Raw genomic sequence first — 12,036 nt, 5'->3', positions numbered from 1 at the left:
CAAACTATTTACTTATCTGGAGGAACAACAATTTCTTGGATACACTTCCTAACTTATATTAAACACACTGCCATTTTAAATTAAAAATACTTTTTAAAGGACAGTTACATTGAGTTATAGTGGGGTTTCTAATCCTCACTGAGGGTCAGGATCACCTTATGGAACTTTAGAATTAACATTGACCAAGAGTCTATTCCTTAGAGATTTGGATTCAAGTGGTCTAGGGAAAGACTTAAGCGGTGTTACATTTTGAAAAGCTCCCTCCCATGGATTTAAACAAGCAGCCAGGACTGGAAATCATATTGCAATTCAACAGAATATTAACCCATATTTTAAAAATCTTCTTTTAGGTGAAGGCAGACCTTTTCTTAAGCAAAACAAAAAGCAGATATTTAAGAAAAATTTGTTTCCAATCATACACCTATAAATAAAAAGCCACATAAAATAGTCATAAAACCAATTATTTAATTGAAGCTATAAAAAGAGGCAATAAACTTGATAAAATAATTAGGAAACAATATTTAGCAAATTTTAAAAGATTTAAAACAGGAGAACACTTTACAAAAAGTTGTGTGGGAAATAAAATCCTTAAACTATGAATAGAAATGTAACATTACAGAGTACGTTATAAAATACAATGACAGAACTATAAAAGGACTATGTATACTCTAAGCTGAAAACTATTAATAATGATCAGATATTTAAGTTTAAATTTACAGTTCCTGGGTAAAAGGATTATATTACTTTACACATCTTCCAGACCAATGGGCAGTATTTTCCAATTAACCATGAGTGGTATCATCTTCTACAAAGTCTTTGGCCATCTCTGCTGTGATCACATCAATATGACTAACCTGAAGAATAAACATTAAAAACAGAATCTGTTAAATTGTAAAGAAACTTACCAGTGTTCCCACTGAATACGGTAATATTTTAAAAATACAGCCAATTACCTATAAATTTCATATTTCAAGTCAACTGACTCTAAAACACTGACTGATAAAACCCTTATTTTAATGCTGTTTGTTCAACTGCTAAGTTGCTTCAGTTGTGTCCGACTCTGTGCGACCCCATAGACGGCAGCCCACCAGGCTCCCCCATCCCTGGGATTCTCCAGGCAAGAACACTGGAGTGGGTTGCCATTTCCTTCTCCAGTTTGTTCAAAACATGAGTCTAAAAAATATTTTGCATTTTAATGCTCTGAAGATACAGATAAGTACTAATGTCTAAATATCTGAACCACATTTTTGTACAGTTTTTTATTACTTTGCTATTTCAAAGAATTTTAAGGCTGAAAACACCTGGAAGAGCCATGTGGTCTAACCAAATATAAATCAATGTATGTAAATGTTAAAGACTGCATTAAATAAGCACTAAATAGACTAGAGAGGAGGATAATGTCTCTTAATGCCAATGAAAATAAAACTATGCAATGAATGCCAAAAAAAAAAAAACCTGATAAGCTTCATAAACATTTTAAGGTTTTTTTCACAAAGACATCATCATCCAATAAGCAACAAGTTTCTGAATTTTTTCTCATGACTTAAGTAACCACAAAAAAAAAGAACTGAACGGATACAATGGATTAAATACTATATGAACTTAAACTTCATGTAAAAAAATTTTACCTTATTTCTGAACTTCACACCATAGAATTTGTCAGCTGACTCAAGCAGTTCAGGCCTAAAAGTAGTTGTAATGAATTGAGCATGTACAGCAAGCTCCATAATCATATCTGTAAAAAGAAAGAGTAATTTAATAAAACCGTTTTCTCAGTAGAACTAAAAATTTAAAAAGCAACGATCTTTAATCTTACCTAAAATTTAAAACTGCCTGTTGGCATACGTCTATAGAAAGCATCAATTTATTTCTTAAGCTAGGGATAAACCTTTAACACCGATATCTTAGTTACAGAATATAAAAGCAGCATTTTCTAACTGGATTAGAAATAATATCAAAGTAAATTTTTCTCATCCAGAAAAACCAAAAGCAACCTCTTCCTGCTACCCATTCCCCCAAGATCTTTTGAACTTACTAAAGATCAGGTATAGATTATTTAAACACAAAATAAAATCTGTTTATGAAAAACAAGTTTTAAAAGGAGAGACATTTGTATAAAAAGCTTAACTGGGGTTGGAGTTTCAATTGTTTCATGTTTCTCATAGAACTAAACTTTGTAGTCTAATAAAGAGAAATTATTTTGTTTACTGAATAATACCCTGTCTAGTCTCCCCAGATACCTCAGGCAGCAAGAAATATATGACAGAAGAGGCACGCTATCATTTCTAGTAAGTTACTATGAAACCAAAACTGTACCCGACACAGCCTTTCTGTGCTGAGCATCCAGAGCCTGGTCAATCTCATCAAACAAGTAAAAAGGAGCTGGGTCACATTTCTGAATGGCAAAAATCAGAGCAAGAGCTACCAAGGATTTCTGTCCACCCGAAAGCTGTTGCATTTCTCTCATTTCACCTTGTTTTCCTGTAAATGACACCTAGGAAAATATTTAATTAGAGTTAATATTTCAAAGGGGTAAAATCACCATCATCCCTTAAAATTAAATTGCATACAATGTACCAATTTAAGATTTGCAGAATATTCCACTATGATAATGCTATCAGGAAAATTGAATATAAAGTTATTTTACCCTAATTCCAACTCCAGTGAACTGGTCAACTGATGGAACGCTGCTTTGTGATCCAGAGCCCCTCTCACTTTCACCACTCCCTTCTCCTTCATCCTGAGACTGACTGCCTTCCACATCTCCTTTCTTCATCACCAAAGTAGCTTTGCCACCAGGGACCAACTTCTGGAATACTTCACTAAAGTTTTTGGATACCTTAAAATGAATAATATATAAATAGGTGTCAAATGGAATATGTACTTTTTAAAACAAAGACAAAAATTATTTAAAAGGAATAAAAAGTATTTTCATTTTTTAATCTTAAGAACAAGAATAACAGATTGGATCCTTGTAAGAGCTGTATATATACTGGATGTCTGTAAGTATTAGAACAATTATCAGTGGAAAAAAAGCTTTTAAATCTTTACAAATTGAATGATAAACTGAGTATCTGATTTTAGCTTGTGTATTAACTACAAACAGAAACATACCTGTTTGAAAGTTAACTGAATAGCTTCGTATTTTCGAAGTTCAAGTACATTCATCAGTTCCATGATTGATTTGTACCCCCTGTCCAACTCTTCTTGTCGCTTTATTAACTTTTCTTTCTGCTCCGAGAAATTTACAAACTGATCTAAAGCTTTTTTGTTAACATGGCTATACTTCTTCAATTCTGTGTTGCACTGTTCAAGTTTTCGAAACAACTATAAAGAGAAAAAAAAAAACATACAAATAAACTCACATGTAGGAAAATTTGTAATGAGATTTCATATTTAAAACAAACTAGATTTACCTGTTTGAGGCTCAGTGTTTGGTATTTTTCAAATGCTTCCTGTGGAAGTGATCCAAGTTCTCGAATTTTCTTCATGCACTCTTCTTTCTTCTTCAGCAGCATGCCTTGTCGGTTTGTCATCTTTTCTAGTTCTTTAGTGTCATGATTTATAGCATCCATGTGTTCTTTTTCCATATTTTTCCAGCGCTCCATACTCTTCTGCAGCTCCTTAATTCCAGCTTCTGTTTTATCGATGGAATTGTCCAAATCTAAAATGGGGGGAAAACCAAATTAGGCCATAACAGTTATTGTATTTTGGCTGAGCCATGCGGCTTGCAGGATCTTAGTTCCCTGACCAGAGAGTGAACCTAGATCCTTGGCATGAAAGCAGGGAGTCCTAACCACTGGATCGCCAGGGAATTCCCCATAACACCTATTTTAAGGTGTTATCTGACCAAACATTTTAATGGTCAAATCTATCAAAATAAATAGGTTTAAATTTTCCTGTGAAAATTTATGAAAGAATTCAAAATAAAATTGGGAGTGTACACAAGCTATTCAGTTTATAAAAACCTAGAAGAATTTTCTTCTCAGCAATTAAGTGTCAACAAACTTGATTCAGCTATTCCATGCTTTTGTCAATGAAACTAATAATGTATGGTCTCTTAAAAACTGCCACAAACATTTCAAAATGAAGGTGACTATAATCAACACCCTAAACTCTGTTCACTAGAAACTGTTTACTACAAAAACTTCTGGTACATGCTTTTGCCTATTTGGGTATTTCATTTTGTAATACAGTCTTATAAAATGAATAAGCTAAATTTAACTAGATATCAAAAACATTTTTACAAAATAAACATTCACCTTCTGATCTTGCCATGGTATCTTTCACCCTTTTATTGATGGCTTCAAGTTCTGAGGTTGTAGCAGTGAGAACAGTACCCCCTTCTGTCTCTCTCAGTTCATTGAGTTCCTGTAACACAAAAGGAACACAGGAGCATTAAGCCATAAAAATATAAACTTTGTTAGTTTCAAAATGCTATGACTGCCAGTGTTTATATAGCTGTTGATATGTTTGAATAAACACTTAAGGAAACCAAAAAACATACTTCAAATAGTTGTAAATACTTAAGGTATCCATTAAGCAGGAAAAAAATGATTAATGACTAAAAAATTTCTTAGCATCTGACCACTACTGAGAAAATATTTGTAACTAATATTTACTGAGTACCTAGAATGTGCCAGATAATCACACAAAACATACTGCTATGCTTATTTTACACAAGAGGAAACTGGAGCTTAGAAATATCAAATGACTTGACCAACACAGCACACTAGGTGGCAGTGTGAGATCTCCAAGCCAGGGCAGGTAGTCAGACTACTAGTCTTTCTGTCCCCAGAGTCCATACTCTAAATCAGAGCCTCTCACGTAAGCATATTCAAAAGGTTATGCTCATCAAGAAACCATCAAAAGACAACGTACCTGTTCTACTTGGTCCAAGCGTTTTCTCAAATTCTCATTGAGGTAAGTCTCTACTCGAGTAATAATACCTTCTAATTTAATTCTTTCATTCAGTAGTTGTCTGTTTTCCTAGAAGAAAAAAGAAAAACAAAATTGTTTGTCTACATAGGCATGCGCATTTCACATACAGATATGCTGTTAATCTGTTGCTGTCTCCATTCAGATCAGATCAGATCAGATCAGTCGCTCAGTCATGTCCGACTCTTTGCGACCCCATGAATCGCAGCACCCCAGGCCTCCCTGTCGATCAAGTCAGTGATGCCATCCAGCCATCTCATCCTCTGTCGTTCCCTTCTCCTCTTGCCCTCAATCCCTCCCAGCATCAGTCTTTTCCAATGAGTCCACTCTTCGCATGAGGTGGCCAAAGTACTGGAGTTAAAAGACCTTTATTTTCTTCATCTACTCTCAGAAGTTGTTTTGTGGAATTTACTCGACATTTAAATGCTCTTTTGATGAATTTGTGGGGGAGAAAGTGTTCTCCCCGTCCTACTCCTCCGCCATCTTGGCTCCTCCCCCCTTCATCTACTCTCTTATCTATCCAGAAAGGCTATTTTTGTGCCTGGTTCTTTTTATAAGGCATACTACCAAAAATATTTTTCTTTTCCTGCTTTTCACTTTTTGAATTTAGTGTTAATTATTTACATCTATATTTAAGAATCAAATGTTATTAAAATGTTTAATCAAAACTATTTTTAAATATGTAAAAGTGGTCAGATGAATAAATAGCAAAGCTAACAAGCTCGATTTTACTAATGACAAACAGGCATTAAATAAGATGAAAGAAAATAAAGATTTCTTATACAACCTTATCATAAGGTTTAGAAAAACTTACTAAAATCTCATTTACTTTAATGGATACTGGAAGTCTTAATCTTATATTTTCTCAGTATCTCTTTCACACTCTTTTACTAGCAAGAAAGACACTTTTCACAACAGTTGATTACCAACAAAATTTTTTTCTGTCAACTGTACTTGCCTGCTGAAGTTGACGAATTTCATCATTCAGTGCATCTACCCTCTTCTGATCTTCAAGACTAAGTTGAGAAAGCAAATCAGTTCCCAGTTCTGCTTTCAGTGATTCTCTGGTGGACTCCATAGCATGCAAACTCGCCTCCAAACTTTGTAAGCTACGTTGCTATATGACAGATTTTCCATTTATTAGTAACGGTATTAGTCAGTGTACACTTACAGTAGTGAAAAATTGGAGACCATCAATATTTGATATTAAAGTGAGCTTAAATAATATTATCTCAAATATTAGATGCCCATTACATTTGATAATTAGAACTATGCAGCAACAAGAAAAATGTTTACGATGCAATGTTAAGCAGGATGTGTGGAATAAATATATCATATTCCATGGTCAAACTATATAAAAATCATTATGCATATTCATAAGAACACAAAGAAGCTGCTAGAATGTTAGGGTGGTCTAATTGTGGGTATATACACTACATTTTTAACTTTGTTGTTTTAGTATAATTGATGTACAAAATTAGTAGTTTTTGTTTTGCTCATGTTTATGAGACCAATGGATATTATCATTTGTAATAGCAATAAGAATTCACTTTCTAACTCATTTTAATATAATTTTGGGCAAAATGCAGTCAAATAAATCCATAAATAGCATTTACAGACACAAATGGTACCTGGCTGACTATCAAACAATACTTTTATGTCATGGCTCAAAATGCCTACTGGCTTAATGAAGTTGGAAAATATGAATTTGGCATACAAAAGTAGACTCTTGAGTACTCATGAGTAAAAGTGTGATAAAGATACATGCAGATACCCAAAGTATGGGCCTAAATGAAAATGGAACATAATGTATATGCTATATAACCTACACAATATATAGTCTACCCCAAATCTATATAATTAAATATATTTTTAAAAAGCATATTTACGAACCTTGGGCATAAAGGTTTTCTCTGACTGCTGCCTCTTCTCTTTTAACATCTTCATTTCTGATAATATGCTATCTCGAGATGCTTTAAATTTCCTTTGCTGAGTCTCTATTTGCTGCATTTGGTTCATAAGCTGATCAATTTCATTATTAATCCATATACAAGGCTAAGGAAAATTCTCTTCAGTGTCTATTAACTTGTATCCCCTTCCTTTTCTTTATCCCTAGATTAAGCTATTCCCCCAAATTTAAGTACCATAACAACACAGAATTAAATCCTATGTCAAGTCTGTTCAGTCATAAAAGCAGCTTTAAACATTTTAACCCACTACTCTCTCAAAATAACATACAACTTTACCAACTGCTATATAAAATAAATAAAACCATGGGAAAGTCCTAAAGGAAGCTAAATGATACACATTTTAAAATATATATCTTTTTCATTCATCAAGTATTTACTATATAAACTATTATGCTTAAAGCACTATGTAAGACAGTCAGATGTGAAGAGGAGGCTTCACGTATTTTCCCAGGCAAGATCTGTGCTCAAATCTTGCCAAATTTGGGCAGATTTCAAAGTATGCAAAGTCAAAGCTAAGATGTTCATTTACCTTCTTCTCTGTGCTCTTGCTTCCAACTGATGACAAAGAAGCTATACACTCACAATTTTTAAAATGCCAGTTTCAATAAAAATATCCTAATGAAGCAGTAAAAATAATTATTTTCACTGCTTGAGTACCTGTATTTAATATTGTGTGACATAATGCAAGGTATATACACAAAGCACTTTTGCCTTATACCATGGTTATTTTAAGAAAATGGACATGCACAACTGTTTTAGTTTTGAGCTGAACTAGTCACTTTTCACAGAAAACCATTTTTATCTGAAAAAACGGAAAGAACCATAGTTACTAAGACTTGCATTTTGATGGACATTTCCTCCACTAATACTAAATCTTAAACTCAAGATAATAACCCCTAATAGACATTTTTCAATCCTTATATATTTAACTTCTATGTAATATGTGGCATTCCTGATACTGCCCACTCTTCTTCCAGTGAAACCATATCCTGGTTTTCTTCCTATAATTGTCTGACAAATCCTCCTCAGCTCCCTTTACAATCTTAAATTTCTGTGTTCCTCAGGTTCTTTTCTCTCAGAAATACACTCACTGCCATTAACTATGTAACAGTTAAGCAAAGGATATTACAATGGTTTTTAGTTTTCTCCCTGTTTTCGGAAGTTAAACGGACATACTACACAAGCTTAAGTAAAAGTCAAAATAAAACACATGGGATACTTCCCCCCACTGTGTATGTGAAAATACATCTAACACTCAAAAGATTGTATATTCCAACCAAAACACAGGTCTTTCTCTACAGCAACACAAGACAAAAAGATATTTTCAATATTTCTGCGCAGATTTTCATTGAGCTTTGCTTCAAGCTCACCAAGTTCTTCTTCCGCTTTTCTAACATCTTTTTGTAATTCAAGTCTAGACTTCCTTGTATCATAATAGCCTCCAGTCAAAGCACCTCGATGACTAACTTGGTCACCTATTAATAAAACATAATAAAATTAGTAATTCTGTATAACAACATCTTTATTCAACAATAAATTGATTCATAATCAAACGCCTAGATTAATCTAAAGGTTTTACCTATTTAATAAGAACTTAAAAGTTAAGAGTTTAAGCCACCCCGGAAAAAATGTTGTTTTACAATATGAACACTTGCACTTAAAAAATATACCTTCCAGGTAAACCTGAACATTTGCCAGAAAGGAAAGAAGTGTTAAAGACTAACAGGAACATGTCAACAAGACACAGAACCTAGCTTGAAATTCCCAATTGCCATAACTGGAAATATGAAAATCAAAAATAATAATGGCAATTTGGAACACATTGAATAATAAAAAAAAAATCCATGAATCACAGCAATACATAAAAAGGAAAAAAGGAGGGGGCTTTTCTTTACAGAAAAGTGACAGCTAATAAATATAGAAGCAATCATGGAATTTTAGAATGATCATTTTGAAATCCTCAATGTATTAATCAAGTCAGGCAAGGGTCACCAAAGGATGCTCAGCTCTTGGCAAAAAACTTTGGGGGGAACCTGATATTCATGTGTCCATATCATTTATTACTTACAAAGGGGAAAAGGTACCTTTACAACCAAGATCTGCTAGAGGTCAAAGCTGACCACTAACAGTGGGACACGCAGTAAGAAGTACACATCACCCATGCCAAGAATGCTTAACCTAACCTAATAAAGAGGAAGCAGTAAGACAAATCCACAACACAAAAGATTTTTGAGAGGGCAGACAGAAGAAGCAAGAACCACAGTCCCACAGTGGCTAAAACAAAAACTACATCACAGAAAGTTAACCAGGATGAAAAAAGCAGAGGGTTTTGTCCCAGATGAAGGGGCAAGACAAAATCCCAGAAAAACAACCAAATGAAGTGGAGAGAGGCAATCTTCCAGAAGAACTCAGAATGACAGTCAAGATGATCCAGAATCTCAGAAACAGAACAAAGATTGAGAAGATGCAGAAATGTTAATCAGAGACCTAGAAGAACTAAAGAACAAACTGAGATGAACACAACACTAGAAGAAGTCAATAGCAGAACAACTGAGGCAGAAGAATGGATAAGTGACCTGGAGGACAGGATGTTGGAAATCACTGCTGCAAACAGAATAGAAAAAAGAATGAAAAAAAAAAATGAAGACAGAACACAAGAATTTCTTTGAAAAAGTAAATTTCTGGGGGTGGGAGGAAAACTGGAGAACTGTGCTATACTGAAACTGTTTATGCTCCCCTGTAAACATATAGGGGGAAAAAAAAAAGAAAATGAGGACAAGTGAACCTATATACCAGAGGTTCTTAACCTTCACTCAAAATAAAATTCAGGAGGTCCACTGCTAGATCTCGTTTTTAATATGTTAAAGAATAAATTACTATGTCATATTTCTAGAAATACTGTGATAACCATGCCAACTGGTTTCTTTGGTGATTCAAAGTATTTTGTTTAATACATTTAAAAAATTTTTGAGAAAGGTGCCAGAGGCTTCACCAAACCAAGTCCATGGTGCCAAAAAGGTTAAGTAAGAAATTAATTCTACTATGCATTAAATGATTATACTTATGAGACATCAATTAAACATAAAGTGTTGACCTTGTTTAAATTCTGACTTGAATAAACCAACAGGATTTAAAAATGAGAAGTAACTGGACATGAATTTTCAAATACTTTTAAAGGAATTTATTTGTTCAAAGCTAATAATTACTATTACAAACCTTCCAAGGTTATGCAGTCCATAGTGAAAGCACGGGCCAACTGGGTTGAAACTTCCATACTACGACAAATAAGTGTTTTTCCAAATACATGTTTGAAAGCTTTGTCAAATCTGGGATTGTACCTCAATTTACTTATCATAGGAATAGCATCCTAAAAATGAGTATGTTGTTAGCAAGCAAAGAAATCACAACACAATTAATTAAAATGTGTTATCAGAATTGTAAATTACATTTTTCTGAAATACAAATAAACAAAATGCCTTTACATTTCAAAACTGTTGATTTTTATACTGAACAAGTGAGAAAAATCATTCTACTGAAATATCCTGGAAATTGTACTCATGTAAGTCATCCAGGTTTTCAATAGTATAGAGGTTTTCAGAGTACAGTGATAAAGAGCTCAGTGGCTTTGGAGCCAGACTGCTCAAGTTCAAATCTCAGTTCTGCTTCTCAGATGTGTGCTCTGGACAAGCTGCTTAACTTCTATACTCATCTATAGAACTACAATAACAACAGTACCTTCCTCACAAAGTTGTTAAGATTAGGCGAGTTATAAATGTGAAACATTTAGGGTAGCATCTGTCACACAGAAGGGACAAATATAAACTAATAGTATATTCTCAAAATATTTTCATTTTATTTTCATCTAATAATCTACACACATATAACCTTAGTTAGATACTCAGAAAAATATTTTTTCAGATAAAATTTATTTTCCCTTTTTTCTCTCTCAACTGGCAGAATCAAATTTTTACATTAGGAAATACATCCTACATACAGAAAAAAGCAATAAATATGTTGTTGCTGCTGCTAAGTTGCTTCAGTCGTGTCCAACTTTGTGTGACCCCAGAGACGGCAGCCCACCAGGCTCCCTCGTCCCTGGGATTCTCCAGGCAAGAACACTGGAGTGGGTTGCCATTTCCTTCTGCAATGCATGAAAGTGAAAAGTGAAAGTGAAGTTGCTCAGTCGTGTCCGACTCCTAGCGACCCCATGGACTGCAGCCTACCAGGCTCCTCCGTCCATGGGATTTTCCAGGCAAGAGTACTGGAGTTGCCATTGCTTTCTCTGAATATGTTAAGCTTAAATTAATAATTACAAAGCAAACACCAATATAACCACCATGTAGGACAAGAAACAAAACACTACTATAAAACCCAGAAGTCACGAGCGTAGCCCTCTTCTAATCATAGCGGTTATCTCCAATGGTTACCTGCTGGTGATGACCACTCTTATAATTCTGTGGCAATCACTTCCTTGCACTTGTAGTTCTGTCATCTAAGATTCCTTTTGTTCAGGTATTGTAAAGGGAACAACACTATATGCATTCTCTCGTGACTTGCTTCACTCACATATCACATTTAGGACTCAATTTCTCCTCCTCAAAACTTCAGAGATAGTTTGTAGATTTAAAAGAAAAGGCTAGACTACTTAAATAGCTCATAAGATTCTCACTGTTCCTCTTCAACTATAGCTCATTCTCCCAGGGTTTTAGCTTTAACCTTAAAAAACAGTGAAATAACTGCTACTACCATCAACATTCTGAAGCCAAACACCTCAAAGCAATTACATTTTTATCAAGGATGATGTCTAAGTAATATTTTTAATCTGTTAAAAAGCATACCAGCTAATAACAAGAGCAACATTATGCTTTCAGAGCCTATCATCTTGCTAGGTATTTTTAATCTAATTTATAAGCTGTTTTAAAAAAAAGAATATTCAGAAATCTTATTTACTTTAAATGATACTTCCTCAGGGAATTCTCCAATTATTAAATCTTAATTTTGTCTCCTTGAGTTACACTCTCAGAATACCCTGTACTGATGTATTTTAACACTTTGCACATTTTGCAATGGTTTATGTCATGGCTGTGACCTCTGTCTTCCTTCCTTTCCTCATCCAGCATTAACTATC

At 34.0% G+C, this 12,036-nt stretch overlaps 1 protein-coding gene across 1 annotated transcript in view; it reads right to left on the bottom strand.

Moving 5' to 3' along the window:
- Nucleotides 1–445: 445 nt before the first annotated feature.
- The window catches only part of SMC3 (structural maintenance of chromosomes 3), a 38,191-nt gene continuing 26,600 nt past the window's right edge, over nucleotides 446–12,036 (bottom strand). The window contains exons 18-29 of the mRNA XM_006043925.4: nucleotides 10,125–10,275; nucleotides 8,231–8,383; nucleotides 6,832–6,983; nucleotides 5,897–6,055; nucleotides 4,882–4,989; nucleotides 4,263–4,371; nucleotides 3,417–3,664; nucleotides 3,115–3,327; nucleotides 2,648–2,839; nucleotides 2,317–2,494; nucleotides 1,629–1,735; nucleotides 446–854 (exon numbers count right to left, since the gene is read on the bottom strand). Coding sequence (XP_006043987.1) covers nucleotides 783–854; nucleotides 1,629–1,735; nucleotides 2,317–2,494; nucleotides 2,648–2,839; nucleotides 3,115–3,327; nucleotides 3,417–3,664; nucleotides 4,263–4,371; nucleotides 4,882–4,989; nucleotides 5,897–6,055; nucleotides 6,832–6,983; nucleotides 8,231–8,383; nucleotides 10,125–10,275 — 1,842 coding nt within the window. The 3' untranslated portion in view covers nucleotides 446–782. The remainder of the gene's footprint in view (nucleotides 855–1,628; nucleotides 1,736–2,316; nucleotides 2,495–2,647; nucleotides 2,840–3,114; nucleotides 3,328–3,416; nucleotides 3,665–4,262; nucleotides 4,372–4,881; nucleotides 4,990–5,896; nucleotides 6,056–6,831; nucleotides 6,984–8,230; nucleotides 8,384–10,124; nucleotides 10,276–12,036) is intronic.

The sequence above is a fragment of the Bubalus bubalis genome, chromosome 23 (assembly GCF_019923935.1).
Source record: "Bubalus bubalis isolate 160015118507 breed Murrah chromosome 23, NDDB_SH_1, whole genome shotgun sequence".
NCBI classification, from domain to species: Eukaryota; Metazoa; Chordata; class Mammalia; order Artiodactyla; family Bovidae; genus Bubalus; species Bubalus bubalis.
Note: the sequence above shows the minus strand (reverse complement) of the source record. Positions and strands in the feature narration are given on the sequence as shown.